Source organism: Saccostrea echinata, unplaced genomic scaffold (genome assembly GCF_033153115.1).
Source record: "Saccostrea echinata isolate AGI-Se365-2 ecotype Australia unplaced genomic scaffold, CSIRO_AGI_Sech_v1 ptg000016l, whole genome shotgun sequence".
NCBI lineage: Eukaryota > Metazoa > Mollusca > Bivalvia > Ostreida > Ostreidae > Saccostrea > Saccostrea echinata.
Window position 1 is genome coordinate 6541117 of NW_026889765.1, and position 23086 is coordinate 6564202.

General features: G+C 32.8%; 1 protein-coding gene across 1 annotated transcript in view; it reads right to left on the reverse strand.

Moving 5' to 3' along the window:
• LOC133188771 (uncharacterized) overlaps nt 1-23086 on the reverse strand; it is a 155099-nt gene that overhangs the window by 108182 nt on the left and 23831 nt on the right. The window contains exons 7-8 of the mRNA XM_061324258.1: nt 21478-21705; nt 20912-20964 (exon numbers count right to left, since the gene is read on the reverse strand). Coding sequence (XP_061180242.1) covers nt 20912-20964; nt 21478-21705 — 281 coding nt within the window. The remainder of the gene's footprint in view (nt 1-20911; nt 20965-21477; nt 21706-23086) is intronic.

Consider the following 23086-nt stretch of genomic DNA (forward strand, 5'->3'; position numbering starts at 1 on the left):
TTCCAAATGTACCCATGGTTACCACTTACTTAGAGATAAATTCTAAATAGTTTCTTTATAGCATAAGTGGCAACAAGGTGTCAGGTTTTTGTGAGAGTGGTTTGTTTGTTTTTCTTAGTCTTTATTAAGGCTTAATAAAGATTCAAAGTAGCTGAAAATCTCAATTTTTCCAACTTTTCTGGCTGTTACCATGGCAACCAAGACGCATAGCAACGAAATTTTATTTGATATATGTTTCTGGTGTCAAGTTGTAATAATGGGCAAAGTTTCATCAAAATCGGTGACCATGCGTGGCAAAGAAGTTTAAGTGGTTACAGAGAATCGCTATTAACATCTGCTATTTATAAAATTTGTGTATAACTATATGTGTGCCAAAGAACTATATATGGTTTTCTTCATATTTTGCCCCCGTTATTGTTAAAATTTCAACGCCAATGAACCTAAATGAAATTGATATTGTTTGAAAGAATAGAATTTATATTTTTCTTTTATCGTTATATTGATATATTAACTCAAGTAATATGCAGGGAATTATAGGTTCAAAGTACCTTAGTTTACAAGAAAACGTCAAAAAGTGGCATTTTTGACACCGTTAGTGGCGATTTTATATATGTGCGACGCCTGGAACAAGAAAGATATTTGCACATGTAAAAGATATTTTCAAAGAAAGTCTATATGCAAAAAATAAATCTTGTTCAAAAAGTCGCACATACTCAACCAGTTAAAAAACCTTGATTTAAAATTTGCATTTTTGACTAGATATCGTATGACGTCACAACCATGCACAGAGAGACGACGTTGTTGGCATATTGGCCTATTGAATTTTTATTCGAAGTAGCGTCGTCAATAATTGCTTCATCTATGTATACCAACATAAATATCCTGAACATTAATAACTATCTGTTGAAAATTTTTTGTGAGGAAGAATATTTTTTTTATCGCGATCGTTATTTCAAGATACATGTACAAACTTTAAGATCTGTTGATGTGTATACGGGTGCGGATCACAAGGATCACGAGGATAGAGTCTGATCTTCGAATCGCTTAACCCTTTGGTCTGCTGTAGAAGAATATACTTCAAAGGAGAGGTATGTACAGTATACATTTTTAAAATTATTATATCATTTACAAATACGATCATTGTGTATGCTAGAATGTTGTCATTTTTTATTATTTACAAGCAACAAATGTACGGCCAAACATACGTGTAAAAATGTCCTATTTTTTCCTAAAAAATTAAATATTAATCAAGGAAGTTGGGGATATTATTAATTAAAAAATTACTAAAGTAATATATTTTTCAATCTTGAATACAAATAGGCAACAAAAATAATATAAATATTTCAATAATTTAATTTTAATGCATAAATTCTTTTTTTTTTTTTTTTACAAAAAATAAAATATAATCATTATGTTTTTAGTCAAAATTTTATTTTATTATGTGCTACAAAATAATAAACATACATCACATTTGAAAGTTCCAATTATTCATTAATTTAATTTCTTTTTCTTTTCTTGTTAATTTATTTGTTAACTAACTTATAACACATACAGGTCAGGCAAGTAGTATCAGGAAGGACCAGCCTCCCCTTTTCTCCAAACACAATTTTTATTTTTATTTTAACATGTAAATCTCAGGTCTTTCTGGAAGCGCTCAATAGAACACATCTAATGATTTACCTCACCCATCGTTTTTTTTTTTTTTTTTTTTTTTTTTTTTTTTTTTTTTGTTTTTGTTCATTTAAAAAAAAAATCATTTATTTATTTATTTTTTATGTAGTCGTATATACCGTTTATTAAAGAATAGTTGGATAGACAGAGATGATCGTTCCTTTTCCAGACTCTACTGATAGGAAGTCTCCCTACATTTATTTGAGTGTTAATGAAAAAGGGTGTGTGTCATGGACACCTTCGTAACACAGTCAAGATTGTTTCACCGCTTGCTGGAAAAGCCCGAAAACTTGCGATTAGAAATATTCATTGACCCCCCCCCACCACCCACCCCGCTCCCCAATTATTTTGTCGCAGTTAAGTCAAATTTTTCCATGGTTACACATTCTAATTTTTATCAAAGAAGCCGGAACCTAGGAATTTTTTTTTTTTTTGACTGTGTCGGCTTGGTACGGTGGTTAGAGCATTTGCTCTTAAAAGTCGCAGAGTAAAGAGATCTTTACGTCGCGGGTTCGAATCTTACTGCGGAATTGGAAACGGATGAGACCATAGAAACCGAGGACCCGTTTCGCAGTAGGTGCTTGCACAAAATAGAACCATCGCTGCTAAAAGGCCGTAAGTGCCGAGTACTAAATTTTTAGCCCTCCAACGACAAGTGGTGGCATCGCAATATGCATGAATGAAAAATTATCGAAAGCGACAATAAACATATATTTATTGAATTTGTATATCTCTTATCTCTTTTTACAAAATATTGTACGAAATACTTACACGATCACCCGATACCTGGTGCAATCACACATTCAAAATTTCCGATAAAAATGGGTAGTTCAACAAAAGAAAGGCAAAATTATTATCTTTTATACCAGTTTTGTTGTATCAGATTCTTTATTATGTCTTCTTTTTATCCAGATGGCAAAAAGGAGTTATGAGCTTATGCCATCGGCGATGCAAGCTGAACTCGAGGTACAATACGCCAGGCAAACATGTTGAACAAGAGATTGTTCAGGCACCGAAATATGTTACATCTCCAGCACAACACGATTGGTCAACCCAAGACAAAGTTTGGTTTTCTCGACCATTTAACTAGGATAACATTCAGTAGCCCAAAGTCTATTTCTCCGAAAAATCGTCCACTCCTACTGGTGCTCAAGAAGTGTCACACATGCCTGAGGGACACGCCAGTTGTTGATATCCAGCTCTGTTAGCCTCTGAGAACCAATTCACTCTTACTGATATAACCAAAGAACAATTTAAAGATATAATGAATTCTTTGCTACCCTTCATTCGAAAGTGAGATCCGTAAGAACTCTACATGAAAATGCGCACAAGCCTTTAAAAAGTGTTCTATGTATTACTTAAAATAGAAGAGGTGAAATACATATTACAACAAATATATGTATTTTAAATGACTTTTTATTTGACTTCTTATTTCTGCACCTCAAATATGACCATACTATGCAAAATATTAATGATGTTCGTATTGCAATATAATGCTTATTGATAGTCTTATTGAATTCCTCTTTTTAATGATAACGTAGAGAAAAAATAAATTGCATTTCTCATATTTTTTTCTGCCAGTGACTTGAATTTTTTAGATGACCATGGGTTATGTTCAAGAGCCACCTTCACCTTTATTGAAGCATGGGATTCCATCCAATTTTTTTATTAAAAAATTATGAATTCAACACAAATTAGTCAATGTTTTTGCTAGTGGCATTGAATTTGACCTTGAATCAAAGTTAGAGCTTAATTCAGGTCATAAATCCTATGTATATATACATGTAGAATATAAGCTTCTAATGTTTCTAGGTTACACATGTACAAAGTTATTGTCGGAAATGACTGCATTGACGGACAGACTAATGGCCAGACGGACAAGTTGATTGCTGTATTGACCCCCCCACCCCACCCCCCCCCCCACTCCTCAAAAAATAGTTTTCGTTAAAATATTTAAATAAGTTTTTCATTTTACTAAAAAAAATGTAAAGTTTGATAAAAAATCGAAACGAAGAGAATAGAGACGATTGTTTTTACGACAGTAAAAGTTTGGTTAATGACAATAATAGCTAGATATTCAATTCTGAAGGTAACGTTTTTAAAAGATGGTTTCCATGGCAACGGAATGTCTGATCAGTTTAAAATAATTATATTTTCTCAACAGTACGCTTACGTTAACATATCCCAAGGTATAAATATAGACATTTACTGAAGAAATTATAGATGTAACCACAATTAATGAAAGGTTTATTAAATGACAAGAGAAGCTAGATTTTCAGGTCTAAAGGTATACGTTTTTAAAGATGATGTCTATGGCAACGGAATGTCTTTTCAATCTAAGATATATTTCCTGAGTAATACAGTCACCTTTGCATATCCCAGTGTATAAATATAGACATTCACTGATATTATAGATGCTACCAAAATTAAAGTTTTGTTAAATGTCAATAAAAGCCATATTTTAAGGTATGAAGAAATACGTTTTTGAAGATGGTTACCATGGCAACGGAATGCCTGATCAATTTAAAATATATTTCCTTGGTAAAACAGTCACTTTGACATATCCCAAAGTATAAATATAGACATTTACTGAAGACATTATGCTTGGTATCAAAATTAAAGATTGGTTAAATGACAATAGATGCCAGATTCTTAGGTCTGAAGGTATGTGTTTTTCACGACGGTTTCCATGGTAACGAAATGCCTGAACAAATTAAAATATATTTTTTAAGCAACACACTCGCCTTATCACTCCCCATAGTAAATATAAACATTTTCTGAATGGGGGCCTAAAATGGCCCAAACCATATATAGTTCTTTCATTCTGATCTGAATTGTGGTTTTTTAAGTATATAGATAGTTCGCGAACTTTTTGATCACCCCTCGTAGATAAATTAAATTCTTTTGTTTGCGAAAAATGTCAAGCGTTACTCACAAAACATTCGAAAAAATAAGTTTTTGAAATAAAAGAACCACGCTCAAATTAATGATTGCATTAATAATGCATGCAAATATCGCTAGTTCCTATGCAATTAGGAACTAATTGCTAAAGTAATAATTACTAAAGAATATGTATTATTTCATCAAGAACGGTTATATTTGTAAAATGTTAATTTTTTGAGTAGCAAAATTACAAAATCACAGAGTGTTTGAGATACAAAGAAAAACATGTTATTTTTTATCCTTATAATCCTTTCTTTACATTAATAGATACTTTCATTTATTTCATTATTAAATACTAGTTATTAAATACCTAAATATTGTATTATTGATATTAAATCATTTACGGAAAAGCCGAATGCGTAAGATTTTCTTTTTATACAGATAACTTTGAAAAATCAATCGGATCTAAATAGCTTACAGCAAATGGATTGATGTATGGAATTAGTTTTCATACAAGGAGAAAATAACCAGTGGATCTAAATATTGTTGATACTCAGTACTTCTTAAAAGAGCATTTGGGGCGCTTTGGAAGTGTTTAATATAAAAAGAATGACAAGAACAATTCAAATTCCTATCCACATTATGATTATGACAATGACCTATTTCAATCCTACATGATCATAACAAATCATTATCTTACTCGATGAAGGAGTTTACACTAATTCACACGATCTTTACAGTGTCTATCAGAATATGACATATTTCCAGCTATATCCAATGTCATTTGTTTGAGATAAGACTGGTATAAGATTAAATGTACTCTAGGAACATCATTTTGCTTCCAACAATTTATTTTCCCGTTTATAACTTGAGTTTTGGATTCAATTTTGTGAAAGAACAATTGACTAAATGTGCTTAAATATGAATTTAATATATCAACGTTCTTAGAAACCCAGTTCTTTTTGTGTTACAGCGTTCATGATTTTCTGTAATGCTCACCTTGTTGTATAGACTACTTGCTATTGGTATTGCTTAGTTGTTTTAGATACTTGCTAATGTTACTATAACTATGCTGTTTCTGTAATGTTTGAAGGTATTTTATTTTTACACATATCGCGGCTGACCTGAGCTGATAAAAAACATAGGTAGCAAATGTTCTTTCGCCACGTTCTCGGCTCTTTTTGAAAGTTGCAGGTCTTTCGGATGAGATTGTAAAAACAGAGGCCCCGAGTCACGGCAGGTGTTAACACGATAAAGATCCCTCACTGGCCCGGACACGGAGAGCCGAGGAAAGATCTAAATTTGAATTCCTTCACCGGTATACGGTGACGTTTCTTTATGAGTGAAAAATTCTCCAATGGGACATAAAACAAACCGTTTATCAATCAATCCTAACACATACGAAGGATGATAACAAAGTTCGCGAACTATCTCTATATTTACAAAAACACAATTCAGATCAGAATGAAATTTGGCACACAAATAGTCATATACATTATCTATAAATAGCAGATGTTCTTTGATGTGTTGAGCCATGTTTATGACGTCAAGATTTGAAAATGACGTCAATATGCATGTGACTTGTAACGAAAAATGGGTGACTCTGTCTTACTCGAACAGGGAATGGCTGTAAAGTTTAACTATATCTTGGAAATTCCTTTGCAGTAGCATATAATAATTAATACAGGGTTTATGAAGACAAAGGACTTGCAAGAAGTCCAATCATTAATTCGATTGATTGTTTTAGTGAAGGAAGGAGATGTTTAAAAATGATGTTTGTTCTGGTGCCCATTGAAAGTATGCTGAGAAAGAGATGCGTCTTTACTTGAGCAATTGTTATAAAAGATCGTCAAGTTACAGTTAGAAAAATAATTGAATATCTTTACAATAAAATAAACTTTCGACTTCTTTAAACATTTTAGTTATGATAATGAGAACACGCCCATACTTGATTCACATTAGAAGATATCCTTATCCACCCATCCTATTGCCGAGATTTGCCATTTTTGACAAATGGACAATTCATGTTATAAAAATTTACCTGCATGAAATATAAGATTCAGAAAAATCTTTTAGCTGCTGTGAACAGAACGCTACGGAGCATTTCACGTGACCGCCTGGACATCGTGTTTCGCGCGTGGGCAGAACGGTGGCAGATGTGCATTAAAACCGTAGAGGACTTCTTTAAAAAAATAATACACATTCAAACATAATTTTATTTCTTTAATGGAAGTATTTCAATTAGTTTGCGAACTTTTTGATCACCCCTCGTATAGTAAGACAAACAGATAATGCTGTTATGTTCACTGTTGTGCTCAAGAAATTAACTTCTAAGTGTTCACTCTAATAAATGTATTTATTTAAAAACTACATGATAGAATAGTGTGATGTTTTCAAATTATTATAACCAATGACTCTTCTCAACAATTGTCGAAAGAAAATCAAATGTCACCGATGAAAACCAATGTCCCGTGACGAAGCTTAAAAACAATAAATCTGTACTTTGCGACACGTGCTTTGTGTAATCAGCTTCCTTTTGTGACCATTATCAATTTTTAACAACTGGTTTAACTAAAAAACACTAAACATGGGCAAAATGACCATTGAAGAAGGAGGGAGAGTCGTTGGAATGTTGATATCTGGATCATCCTTATGACACGTTTTACTAACTTTTATTTTACTGTTTATTTGTCCTTGATATTACTTTTTAAAATTAACAACTAGTATAAAAATCCATTTAAACACATTTTTCTAAAAGTTTGTGTCTCATTTTTATCGTCAACTTATCCCAATTTGAAAGCTTTGGACAAAATTTAACTAAACCGGAAGTGATCTGGATCTTCGTCTGAGGCCAAGGTTTCGCGTCACAACCAGGTTAAAAGATTGTTACATGGTCCTGAACCACTTTAGAAACATTTAAATCAGCAACTTCAATGGTAAGAAAATGGCAACAAATTGGTGCTCATGGCAGTCCAATATCATCTCAAACAGTCTGAATCATCCTTAAAGAGGTACACTTACGTGCGTAACGCCCAAGGAGGGTCTAAGTGTAGACAAAAAGGCATCTGTGTGATGCACTGGCCTGCCAAATTCCTGGATCGGAATCCCATTGAACACATTTGGGACTTTCAAAAGGAATGTCCAAGCCCCCCCCCCCCCTTCAACACAATTTCAACGGTTTAGAAAGATCCATGCAGTAGGTGTGGCAGCAGATAGGTCATCCTCCTATTCAGGGGTACATGGTATCCATGAGAAAAGGATGTCTTGCAATAATTTGAACGAGTGGTAGTCTTACTCCATAGAGATTATTTTATGTGAATTTTCATTTTGAGGGTATATCATGTCCTTGACACTTTGCTTTAGAGTCTGACGAGATACTTACATGAAATTTACGCAACATCGAACTGAAATATGCATCATCAACCATGAATTAAAGAAATTATTTATTGTATGCATTTGTTCTTTATAACTTAAAAAATGTTAGGTGAACACTTAGAAGTTTGGTTCAGTGTATATATATATATATATATATATATATATATATATATATATATATATATATATATATATATATATACATGTATATATATATATATATATATATATATATATATATATATATATATATATATATATATATTATACATATAAAGCAAAAGGAAATTCACTTTTATAAGGATACCCACTTCCGCCCCAACCCGGGGTTGAACTCTCGACCTACGGAATCTGTCTCCTAGCAGTACAGGAACAGCGCGCTAGACCGCTCGGCCATTTAGGCAACTTATAAAACTTGCTTTCGATGCCGATGGAATTCTCGCGGCGCTGTCCTACACTACACGGTCATTGAGAATGGAAGTAAGATACAGTTATTTGGACATTAGTTTTACTAGAGGATCGTTACCGATACACATTGTAATGAATTAATTTTATTTATACAGCACATTTTACAACAATTCTGAAACTAACATAACTGCCCTAAGTGAAGAAATATTAATATAGAAAGCACAAGGAAATTCACTTTTATAAGGATACCCACTTCCGCCCCAACCCGGGGTTGAACTCTCGACCTACGGAATCTGTCTCCTAGCAGTACAGGAACAGCGCGCTAGACTGCTCGGCCATCTAGGCAAGTTATAAAACTTACTTTCGATGCAAGTTTGTGTGTTTGTTGTTTGACGTCCCTCTCGAGAAATTTTCACTTACATGGTGACGCCACAACTGGCCGGTGGGGGGCTGCAAATATATACCTATACTTGGCACTCAGGGCCATTGAGCAGAGAGGGATCTTTTTCCTGCTAAGACCAACTGCGACACGGGGCCTCGCTTTATAAGGTCTCATCCGCAGTGGATTCGAACAAGCGACGTAAGGATCAGCTCCTTAGTCGACGACTCTAGAGCAGACGCTCTAACCACTGCGCCACACGGGCGACTATATATATACACTGTATATATCCTCAAACTAACTTGTCAAAGTTACATTTGAAAAATGAAAAAAATAAAGGAATGCATGTACATACAACATAAATTTTCTGCATTTTTTTTTTTTTTTTTTTTTGGTTCTTTTTTGTGGATATCAGTTTTTTAAAATCCTTGACATAAGGTTCCACATGCTAACAATTTAACAATTTCTAAAAAAAAAAAAAAAAAATGAAGAGGCATTCTATTGCCAACTAAGTTGATGGTACAAGAACATCTACAATCTTTCATACAAATTTTAAGGCCATTATACACTGAATTGTCTATCGATTTTCCGTTTACCCTTATCATGACAAAGAGAACACGGCGGGTTTGTGTTGCTTGCATCGATATTGTTACAGGTAAAATTGATATTATCGATCAACATAAATTTAGCATAGACTCTAGGAAGCATCAGCATTAAAATCAGGAGGCTAGGCAATTAAGAAAATCAGCATTACCGCTATAACAAAATGAGAACCACTTTCTTTTTGATATGCATTCTTGTGTTAATCTCTCTTTGCAAGAATTGGTAAATGATCATAGAAAATCCATTAGTTTTCATTTAAAGTACGCTGCAATATACTGCAAATGTTTTCAACATTAGTTGGACATGAAATAAATTGTTCTACATGCACTACATTTATCAGAAGAGTGTTAATGATAAAGATAAGCTATGGCATTGAATAAAACAATAATTGTGCCATGAACTGGTAGCCACGGTCCAAAGTTTAAACATATCCATTAAAGTCTATATAAAATAATATGTTGATATGTGGTGTAAAACTGAAATATGTCACACACATATTCATTACATATATGCGTATTGTCCAGGACGTTTTGTATGAACACTTCTAAATCCTGGACTCTGTTTACTTTTAAAAGAAATATTCAATATTGGAACATAATTGTTAGCCACACATTGGATACAAGTTAACAAGTAACAGTGAAGAGAAAATAGGTTGTCTTGGTTGCCAAATAAATTAAAGGTTCCTGCATTCGATGACTCACAAGTTCAAAACACTAATATACAAGTACTATGTACATTGAACAAAGAAAACCCCGATAACCGCATAAAAGAAACATCTTTTGTAGAATTAATTGAATAGCATGTAATGTCGTTTGAGTTAGTAGTGGATTTGGCGAAGTCTTGGGGCTGTTCTTGAGTTTGAGGGTGTGAGGGTGTTTGCAACTTTTTAACAGTGGTCTTTGTGACTTTGAAGTCAATGAGATTGTCACTTACAAAAAGACAAATTATTCGTGATGATAATTTATTAAAGGCAAATGGAAATATGAAGAGTGTAAATAAAAACAAGCATAGCTGATATATACTCAAGATTCATTCCTTGAAGTCCTTTTTTCTTGGTATTGTAATATTGTAACGACACCTAGGTAAAAACGTAATGAGGTTTAATTTTCGTTTAGTTTTTCTCTTGGTGTTTAAACTGAATTTAAATATAAATCTTCAAAAGTTCTCTGGCTGCTCCCAAACTATGATATCAGGTTTTCCATATGATCCACTTAACATAAGAGCTGCTGGAGCTTCGCACTTAAATTGAGTTTGTGAGTTCCAAGGCATGCATATGAGTTTACTTATCTATAAATTCTGGAAAAAAGTTTAACCCTAAAATGTAGTTATCAATTGGTCTCAACAGTAAGAAAATTAAATCACATTCATGTCATGTTTCTCAAACCACAAAAACAACCCACGAAAATAGGCGATTTTACAGTAACCTTAACACATTTAGGTGGTAAACGTGTATGTAAGATACTGATATGTTAAATATATAGGTATCATATTAAAAAGTGTATAAAATAAAAAAAAATAATAAGTGTCAATGTGACACCAACACACTTCCGTGTAAAGTTTTTTCAGATACCTTTTAATTAGGGATGGCAATCGAATGCAGAATTGCCAATCGGTTAACCGCAAGACGTTCCGACCGATTAATCGGTTAATCGTATCAAAAATTCTCGACGTATTTCATTATTGTTTAAGTTCTACTCAAATAGACGGACTATAAAGATGTTACATGTAGTAATAATATTATGTTTATCAGAACAATATATATATTTTTTTTCAAATTTAAAGCAAAAGAAAGGGGGGAAAAAACCATGAAACATGCCTGAAGAATCAGATACATTAAAAAAATTTTCAGAAGAGATGTCCCAGAAGTTCAATCTGCATTTTCACGTAATCAAAACTAAGTCTGAACTATCGCTTAATTTACAATGTTTTTTTATTATTATAATTTGATAGGAACTGCAAAATATAGAGGGGTATGGTACACATTATAATCACTTCACGGTATTCAACGATCATTTAATTAAAATTTATCATTAAAGAAACACGGGACCGGCTAGGTAGCGACATGGTGTTTAAACAGCAATTAACATCTCGAAAGCTGACTAATTACCCCCACGATGTCGATTAGGAGAACCCTAATTATCTCCGGATCAGCTTAAGAAATAGATAGGTGAAAATGCTAAAATTTCATATATTTTCATTTATATGTTTTGATTGAATTTTCAGGATATTGTGTTCAAATTTACACATATATGAATTTTTTCCAACTAACCGGTTACAGATTGTCTAACCGATTACCAATGTTCCGACCGAGTAACCGGTTAACCGATTACAAATTGACATCCCTACTTTTAATTCAAGCAGCGTTGAATGTCAAAGTTTGTATGTACAGTATATTTAAAGTTTGGCTTGCTTTAGTATGATGAGCATTTTATTGCATGAATGTGTACACTGCAAAATCCTAGCAGAATATGATTTTTCTTGGCTAAAAAAATCTTCACACCTCCCTCACGATCATGCAAGCAATACGTAGTCAGATTAAGTAGGACTACTAGCATGAATCAAATGGAAGTCTTCTAAAGTGAAAACATTCTGTTTTGTATAGAGTTTTTCTTCTTTTAATTTCTTTCGTTCATATGTTGATAATACTCTAATTCTTCTAAAAAAAATTGAAATATGTCAAAAAATATTTTAGAAACTGTTCAGATATACATGTATAAATATCTTATCCTATCTTATAGATATATTTAGTCAAACAATTGTTGTTTTTTTTTCTTTAAATTTATGGTATGATATTATTGTACTGTGTGGAACATTTAACTTATCTACCATGTGCATCTAATTAATAAATCTTTTGTCTTCATCTTAATTAATTCTAGCACCTTGTACTTAATGATAAAATAAACAGTTTAAAATTAATTGGCTACTGTATTGTTGCTCATTAAACTGATTCCATATTTGCAAGACAAACATCTCATTATTTCAAATTCTTGCTAGAGGATTTATCTTAGAGTACATGTGCCTAGCAAATAAATCTTTAAAAAGAATTAATCAATATGGGGGTTATTAACTAAAAATTCAACACAAATACCTAAAGCATATGAAATTGATTTAAAATGGATCTGGGTTTTTTGTTAGAGTGTTGTATGAAATATTTAGTGAATTGATTTTAGAAAAAAAGAAGGAAAAGTTACAGAAACCTTCAACTTCAACAAGTTAAAATGCTGTATTGGGGAATACTGCTTCTTTGGAATTTGTCATATACCCAGATTCAAGGTTTGTTTAAATACATATATATTGTCTAATATTTTACCTGAAGCAAATTTTATACTACTTAATGATACACATGTAAGTCTTTCTTAAGTCTTCATGTGTCTAGTTAGTTTTACATGTATCTATCGAAAAAAATTCTATCTTCCTATACATGTATGTATGTGGCTAGAAACTTGCAGATACAATTGATTACAAACCTTTTTGTGTTATAGCTAGCTGTCCTGGAAATGGTGACAAGTTTAATAATATATGCTACTGGTCCATTGACAAACTTCACAATTTTGAGGATGCAAATCATGCCTGTACAGGAAATGGTGGGCATTTAGCAGGGATCTCAAATGAAGATATTTTCTCCTTTCTTTTACAAAAGAAACAGGATTGGTGAGTATTAATTAACTAAAGCCGTTTCTTGCTTTTTATTCTTGCGTTTCCATTTTGAAAAATAAACTTTGAATTATGGAATAGATATCCGATCATATTTAATCTCTGATCATCACCATATGACGTTGACTTGATGTAGTGTCCTAAAATCAATCTAAAAAATATTCAATTCAATTTTGAAAGCACATAAAAATTTACTTGTCAGTTCAACATGCATCACTGAATTACCAAAATTAGTGCATATATCATACTAGTTTTATCATATAATTTCCAAGTGATTTTGGCTTAAGAAAAATAACCTGGCGTCAAGTCGTAACATATTTTAGGTCATTAGATACTACATATTGAAGATGACAATTTATTACAATCTATGTTCTGTTTTTATGGCACTTATGGTATTTAGGAACGGATTTTAATGTAAAGTGTGTACATGTATCATTTCTGACGGTCTCAGAAATGACGTTGAATCAAGATTCCTTTCTAAAAATGTATTTGTACAATGGACAACATGTATTAAAGTTTCGATTCAATCTGGGGTTCAGAGGCTATGGTTGCTATATCATTCGGTAAGAGATAGACGAGCCATGCATGGCAAAAATTAATGTCTCCCCTATTAGAGAACTTTGAACATTTATATTTTTGCCAGGCTCTCATGTAGTCAGAATATAAACTGTACCGTGTCTACCATGCAGATATTGCATTTCATAATTGGGGAAAAAAGTTTCAGAAAATGAAAGTATCATTTATAATAGAATGTCATGTCAATTTTTTTGTTAATTATTGTCAATATCAAATTCAGTGTAATTATATTGTAAAACAAAACGTGTTCATGAAACAATGATGCCCTTTATGGCACTTTTGGCGAAAGTTCAAGTTTCTTTAATGCACATCAAACTCCAAGGTCAAAATATCAAATATTTTGTTACCCAAAGAAAGGTCTTATCACAAGGAATACACATGTGAAATAACAAAGCCCTAGCACCAACCGTTCAATAGTTATGACCAAAGTTAAAGTTTTTTTCAAATTAAAGTCCGTTAAACTCCAAGTTCAAAGTCAGAGGGTTATTATTAATGGAACCCGATAGAAGGAATTGTCACAAGGAATACACATGTGAAGGATGAAAGTTCCAAATTTATTGCTAAAGTGAAAGTTTTTGCGGGTAAACAGACAAACAGACAGACGGACGAACAGAGTAAAAACTATCTTTCCCCAAATCTTCGATTACGGAGCATTAAAATAATTAATGATTATCGCATATCATATTGAAAAAAAGATATGTCTGAGAAGCACTGATGACCCCGCATGTCAGCTTAGGTAAAAAAAAAAAATCAAGATTGTTGGTATCCAAAAAAAGGTCTTGTCTCAAGGAATATTCCTGTAAAATATGAAAGCCCTAGCCTCAAATGTTGAAAAGTTATGGCGAAGGTTAAAATTTTTCAAAAGCAAGTCAAACGTCAAGGTCATGATCAAATGGTAACAAATAAAGTGGTCACGAGGGACGGTTTTGTCACAAAAAATACACATTTGAAATATGAAAGCCCTATCACCAATGATTTTAAAGTTAGGGACAATGTTAAAGTTTTTCAAAAGTTAGTCAAACCCTAAGGTCAAGGTCAAAGGGTTTAAATTGTTGGTAGCCTAGATAAGGTTGTCACAAGGAATGAACCTGTGAAATATGAAAGCCCCCATGCTATCTTCTTAAAAATTATAGCCAATGTTACGGATTTTTCAAAGTGGTCAAACTCAAAGGTCAAGGTCAGAAATATTTATATATATACAAGGAAATGTTTTCTCACAATGCATACACATGTGAAGTATGAAAGTCCTAGGACAAACTGTTCAAAAGTTATGGCCAAGTACATGTATAAAGTTTGGTAAATTTTTGCAAAAGTGGGTCAAACTCAAAGATCAAGATGTCAAATTTGATGGTATCAAAGAAAGGTCTTGTCACAGGGAATAGATGTGAAATATGAAAAGCCATAGCTCCAACCCATCAAAAGTTAGTGGCAAGGTTAAAGTTTTTGCGGACAAACGGATAGACAGACAGACATGCAGACAGCTAGACAGACGGACGGACAGGGCAAAAACTATATGCCCCTGAATTTTCAATTACGGGGCAAAGAACGCTTACTTTGAAGAAACTTATTTATAATACAGTAAATATATATACAAGTGGATGTAATTAAAGAAAATAATTGTTAACGCTGGCATTCAAAACATTAGGGGCCTGACATCCTCAAGTGTATGGATCGGCTTGCATGATAAATACAAGAAGAGAGAATACGTTAACATGCTGAATGAAACACAAAGTCAATTCAAATGGAAGACAAATGAACCAAACACTGCTCCAGGACGCCACTGTGTTACTATGGAACACGATGACGGACTCTGGGCCACCCATCCTTGTCATGATAAGAGACCAGCCTTCTGCTCCTCGCAAGGTACATAGACAAATCAAGGGACTAAATACTGTTGATCACTTGAAAAAAAAAGTATTTTCGCGCTATTACACGAGACTGCTTGCAAAATTTTCAAATTGAGCCGCTTTAATTTAAACATTATAAAACCTTTATTATTTCAAAAGAACGTTTGTTTTTCATTGATTTTTGTGTTCCGTGCCTCTATCGTCTTATCCCAACACTACATATAATTATGTATATTGTACCTTCTATGTTTATGTTTATATTCTTTATTTTTATATTGACTGCATAGATAATGTTAACGTTTTTTTTTTTACAGAAATGACAACCTTTCAGAACATTTATGTCTATTACTCACAGACCACAACCACTGCAACAAGCCAAGTTGAAAGTAAAACAAAACTATGTATCTCAATTTAAAAAATCAAATCTCTACTTAAAAAAATTAAGGTATTCCATCCCTAATAGCCTCAGATTCAATGATTGATTGATCGTATGTTGTTTTACGTCCCATTCTAGAATTTTTCTCTCATATAGAGACGTCACCATATACCGATGAAGGGCTTCAAATTTTGACCTTTACTCGGCACTCAGGGCCATTGAGCAGTGAGGGATCTTTATCGTGCCAAGGCAAGCCGTGACACGTGACCTCGGTATTTAAGGTTTCATTCGAAGGACCCGAAACTTTCACTTCAAAGTGAGCGCATGGCGAAGGAACAGTTGCTATCCATTTTATATCGACTTAGGTCAGTCGTGGCCGAGATTTGAACTCACGACCTCCCGATCACGGAGCGATCACGGAAACTTTCTCTTGGTAAATCCTTTTCTACTGTAAATTGCTTTGAATTTATATCAGAGTATTATATACCTAATGGATATTTATGGATAGAGAATTAGGTCATATTAGGGATGGAAAACCTTAATTGAGGATTCATGAAAACGTTGTTATGAATGGAATATCAATCTTATTTTCTAGCACAAAATGCAAACACCCAAACCAGCGAAGAAATCTTTTCTCAGAGCTCAACAAGTCTGGTTGAAAGTAAGATGAAACGATATCTTGATAGAAAAAAAAGAAACAATTTTGAAGAACTGTTTAAGTAAAATACGTTAAAAGTAAAGTATAAACGTACACGTTATTAGTTAATAAGCTAATAAGTTTATAATACGCTTGAAAACTACAACAATCGCTTTAACCATTTATATTCGATATTCCCGTGTTTTTATCTCTATGTATAAAATAAATGGTTCCTTATCCAGATTAACAACAGAAAAAAAACTTGATCATGAGTTTGATCTATTTATAATGCTATGTATTAAACATTCTGAATGCTGATGATCCCATGAATATGTAAGTTATGTGCACTATATTTCAATCTTTTTTCAGCAAAAGTGACAAACACAGACTTACAGACCACAACAATGACAACAACCCAAGTTGAAGGTAAGACCAAATGGAACTTTTTTAAAGTAGCTTTAAAAATATAAAGTGAAACACGTTTCCTATGTAAGAAAAACTACAGAAAAACAATGTTCATAATGTGTATTGTACAACTGTATTACACGTATCAACGATGATGTTTATCATCTTTTATTCTCTTTCTAAAATTTTTGATGATCCTACAAATAACACAACCTATCAAATTCATTTGTATAACAATTTTATCAACATTTACTATACATTGAATTTTAAAAATCTTTCACAAAATTTTGATTTCTTTATGAATATGCTTAATATGAAAGTAATCTATTCCAAAATTAAACAAGATGTGTTTGTGAAACACTGATGCCCCTGTATGGCAACTTATAGCAAAGGTTAAATTTGCAAATGCAAATCAAATATGTTGGTACCCAAAGTAAGGTCTAGTCTCGAGGAATAAACCTGTCAAATATCAAAGACCTAGAAGCAATCATTGAATAGATATGGAAAAGTTTAAAGTTTTTTCAAAAGTATGTCAAACATCAAGACCAAGGTCAAATAGTCAAAATTAATGGTGCCCAAGGAAAGGCCTTCTCCCGAGAAATACACAGGTGAAGTATGAAAGTCGAAGCACCAATCGTTCAAAAGTTATGGCCAAGGTTAAAGTTTTTCAAAAGTAAGTCAAACTCCTATATCAAGGTTAAAAGGTCAAAGTTGTTGGTATCCAAAGGAAGGTCTTGTAACAAGGATTACACATGTGAAGTATGAAAGCCCCAGCACCAATTCTTCAAAAGTTTAAGCCAAGGTTAAAGTTTGATAAAATTTTGCAAAACTGGGTCAAACTCGAAGGTCAAGGTCAAAAGGTCAAATATGGTGGTACCCAAAGAAAGGTCTTATCACAAGGAATACACATGTGAAATATGAAAGCCATAGCTCCAACCAATCAAAAGTTATAAGCAAGGTTAAAGTTTTTGCGGACAAACAGAAAAACAGACAGACGGACGGACGGACAAGGCAAAAACTTCAATACGGGGGCATAAAAATATATACATTTTGTACACCAATATTTGATTTGTTCTCATACAACAACCTTTTGAACAAGTCAGGATGGCAGTGGTCAACCTCTCACTTTTCTGAGGCATAAACATTATATAATGTTAACATTAAATATGTGTTTGATTAAAAATGCTTTTGAACACAAATTTTCAGTTTTGTGTATTTGTAAATATAAATTGTTTATGCAATTTTTATGTTTTTGTGCATAAAAATTGTCAACAATAGCAAATGAAATGTATTTTAACTATATTTTTTTTTATTATTGCAAATAGCTTGTGAATGCCCTTGCAAGACATATCTTGCAGAAAATACAAAGGAACTACACCAAAAGATTAAGTCCCTTCAAGCCAAATTAAAGATTAACAAAGCCAAGTTGTCCAGCGGAATACGAAGTAAAACGTCAGCGTCCGACAATAGAACTACATCCGCGTTCATTGGTACTGCATTTGGTATCGGATTCATTGTAACATTTGTTTTATCCATTGTAATTAGTGATGTTTCAATTTTGATCAAGCATATTAAAGGGGGTTTGATGTGAGACAAATAGCTATACTGATATTTTGTAAAGGATGTCAAGATGTTTTATTTCGCATAAAATTTAGTAACAATTTACTAACACATTTAATATCCTCTAAAGATATTGATGATTTTTGTTTTGCTCGCAAACAAGTTATTTACACAGGTTAATTTACATACATGTATCTGTACATGTATATGCAAATGACTTGAACATTACAATGGTAGATAAATGCATAATTATCTTAGTCAACAACCATTATATTTTCTTCTGATTAATTTCAGATGTTCATTTATATTGCAAAATAAATTTAACAGATATCTTGGGAACATGCTTGAATGTAGTCACATACTTACATTTATACAGCAAAAAGTGTTCCATGTTTCAATTAGGTTTTTAAAGTGGGTAATGTAGCTTTGTGTCCATTGATTTGCATCTGGCTAGGGCAACGATACATATGTACACTGCACAAACATCTGAGCACATTGTCTTATTTCGATGTGTTTTTTTTTCTCTCTACTGAAGATCATATTTAGTAGTTTAAAATATATTTTTATGCCCCGTATCGAAGATTCGGGGGTAATAGTTTTTGCCCTGTCCGTCCGTCTGTCTGTCTGTTTGTCCACAAAAACTTTAACATTGCTTATAACTTTTGATTGGTTAAAGCTATGGCTTTTATGCTTCACATGTATATTTCATGTGACAAGTCCTTTCTTTGGGCACCATCATATTTGACCTTTTGATGTTAACCTTGGAGTTTGACCCAGTTCTGCAAAATTTTACCGAACTTTAACTTTGCCATAACTTTTGAACAATTGATGCTAGGGCTTTCATACTTCACATGCGTAATTCTTGTTACGAGACCTTTTCTGGATACCAACAACTTTGACCCTTTGACCTTGACCTAGGAGTATGACCTTCTTCTGAAAAACTTTAACCTTGGCCATTACTTTTGAACGATTGGTGCTACAGCTTTCATATTTCACATGCGTATTTCTTTGGAAAAGGCCTTTCCTTGGGCACCATTAATTTTGATCATTTGACCTTGACCTTGGAGTTTGACCTACTTTTGGAAAACTTTAACCTTGACCATAGCTTTTGAGCAGTAGATGCTAGAGCATTCATATTTAACATGTCTATTCCTCCTGACAAGACCTTCCTTTGGATAACAACAATTGTAATCGGTTGACCCTGACCTTGGAGTTTGACCTACTTTTGAAAAACTTTAACCTTGGCCATAACTTTTGAACGATTGGTGCCACGGCTTTCGTATTTCACATGCGTATTTCTCTCGAGAAGGCCGTTCCTTGGGCACCATTAATTTTGACCATTTGACCTTGATGTTTGACTTACTTTTGAAAAACTTTAACCATTTCCATATCTATTCAATGGTTGCTGCTAGGGCTTTCATATACCACAGGTATATTTCTCGAGACAAGACCTTACTGTGGGTACCAACATATTTGATTTGCATTTCAAAAAGTTTAACCTTTGCTATAAGTTGCCATAAGGGGCATCATTGTTTCACCAACACATCTTATTTGTTTATATTGATAGGTGTTGCTTTAAACATCTAACTCATATTGCACATATTGTACATGTATGTATCTTCTTTTTTTTCTCTCATTTGAATTCAGTTGTCAAAATATTTTATCCAAAAGTTAAAGTACATTGAGGGCGTCGTTGTAGGAAATATTTTGAAATGTAGACGAGGAAATATGCATTCAACACATCTTGATAAAACTTTGTTGTTTTAATTTAGGAAAAACCGTTACTTTCCTTCTAAAAATGATTTCATAATCAGTTTGTGAATAATTATATTTTAAAGTAAATTCCATCAGAAGCAAACTTTCATTCATTGCATTGTAGAAAAATCACTTCAATATTGACCAGGAAACTATATTTACATATGTTTTAAGCAGTATATTTATGTACATGTGTGTTAACAAGTGCAAAATTAATCTGAATCAAAATAAGTACTGGTATAATGGAGAAATCAAATTTATTGATTTGTAAAAATATACATGATTTTAAGCTTATGCGAACATTCAAATAAATCATGACCACATGTTCCCCAGTGTTTATGTGGATGCATTTTATCCCATGTAGTACTGGCAAATGCTTACTGGTTAGATATGTACATGTACAATTTAATTTTGTGAGCCATGCATTGTCTAACAAATTTCTTGTAACATTGAAATCATTCTTGATTTCCATTCTTATGTATATTTTTTTTTAAATATAAATATTAAATAAAACGAGAAATATCTTTCTTTTTTAATGGTTTCCTTTGTGCTTTTTTAAACATTCTTTTATACCATGAAGCAAGGAACATTGTAATGTCTAAAACATTTATTTTTAGACATCAATTAACCCGGATGTTGTTCTTCATTGACCACACAGATCTCTGAATAACTGTTATCAGCAAAATTACGATCTGTAAATGACTAAATGGGTCTTTATATCTTGTTGGATTTCGTGTAATGCTAGTGTTTATAAATGTTATTTAAAGAAGGATGGCGATCACCGATGTCACGAGAGAAATTATTCCTGCTGTTTTGAATGATGCGCTTCCAGGTGCTGTAAAAACAGATAAAGAGACAATTAACAAAAGAAAAAGAGAATATTTAAAGGCATCTCAAATTTTATACAGACGTCAGTTTTCATTGCAATATGAAATATAAAATGATTCTGAAACAAAATTTCTTCACATAAATAAGTATCTCATTTATAGCGCTTTAAACCTTATCCTGATCCCAAATTATATCAGAGGCACATTACTTATATTCTAGCAAATAATCTTGAATCTATATCGGAAAGTTTTCTTTGTGCCTTTCTTTCTTCCAGAGAGTATTTTATTTCTTGCCCAGTTTTTTTTCCATTAAATCTATCTTGCATAATATTATCTCTCTTTGGAAGGAGACATATAGCAGCTTAAATCCCGTAAGGTGATTTGTAAAGAAATATCGTGTTCTGAGGAGAAAGTCAAAAAGTACGTAATATGAAAAGACAGAGGACAACAGATTAACTTTGATAAAAAATTGTTTATTTGAGCTAAAATGGAAAGAAAAGTTTAGAATTAATCATACAAACCTTCTGTTCTCTCTGTTTGTGAAGGTTGGGAACTAGTAGTGGTTAATTTAGTAGATGACGTCACTGGTTTTGCTGTTGACGTCACAGGTGAGTATGTTGTAGTAGTAAATGGCGTTGTAGTAATTTTGGTAGTAAATTTAGTAGTTGTGATACTAGTTGTTACAGTGCTGGTAGTTTGCGCTTGCGTGTTAGTAGTCAGTAGCGGTTTAGGTGTTGTGGGGCGGGGTACTGAAATGACAATTTTTTTTGTCTATAGCAAGGTAGATCTCAGTTCAGGTACATGACGAACAACTCAAAATCCTGTACTTTTACCTGTACTCAGTGGCTATTTATGATCTATAAAAATTTAGTCAAATTGCATTATAGAGGAGTATTTTTTTTTATTAAGGATTTGAAAGTTTAGTAGAGTTTATAATATTTTTGTATAGGGTGAGTTAACCATGCATCGGACACATACCTTGCTTCGGACAACTTGAAGCAATAAACTTTCATTGAACCTGAGTCTCCCCGTGTTTTTACTTGTTTCTGTCTTAAAGGTGAAGATTTAAACTTTTTAATGATGCCGATTTTTATTTTCATGTTGTGATAAAAATACCATAAGAATGGCCTTGAAATTACGTCATATTTGGCATCATCAAAGGGGAGTAACCAGAAATTTACGATTTTGCAATTTTTAGAGTTGTCGTTCTTTTAAATAGACGTCAACGGAACGGGTCGGACCTAGGTATAATTGATAATTTTCAGAAATTTTCAAAAATTTTACTTCAATGTTTGTATAATATTTCTTAGTGTTGTTTTTAACTAGTATGTTTATTTCACCGTACATCGGACACAAATTAACCATGCATCGGACACTTTCCGATGCATGGGTAATCACTTCCATTTTCATATAAAACCCAAATGACACCTATTTTTTTTACGGAAATAGAAAATAAAAACTCTAAATTTTAAGTGAAAATACAAGATATCGATATATGACGACTAGAAGTGGACTCAATTTATTTCTTTAAACTAGATGATGATAACACACGAGACAAAGGCGCGAGTTGCCATATTACTTGCATTGTAAAGCCTTTCTAAGGCGATGTGATGCACCTAGAATCTCTTCACATTTGTGGATCGAAATAGTCATTCAAATTTAACTAGAAGTTTAATTTTTTTAATTAAAGATAAAAATGTTTCGATATCACTAATTTTAAAGTACCGAGATCAAGGTATGATATTTTTCTGGTTTAAATACCGTATGTCCGATGCATGGTGAATAGTGTCCGATCCATGGTGAATTCTGACGTATTTCGAAAAAATCGGGTTTTAATGATATTTTCTCTATAAATAGCACACGATTGTGTCAAAAATTTATATTTTAACCACATACTACATGTAAAGTTCCATTTTGATAATATTCGGTTGGTAGCGATATCGCTAGAACTTGTTGAAGTGCGAGGGTGTCCGATGCATGGTGAATTCACCCTACTTATACAGATTATTTAATAAAGACCACGGAGCCAATATTTCTTCAGACACAGAAAGGAAATTGTTAAAGGGCGAAGAGCTAACAATGTGTTCGACTATCCTAGGAAAGGGGGTTTAGTTTTGGAAATATTTCTTG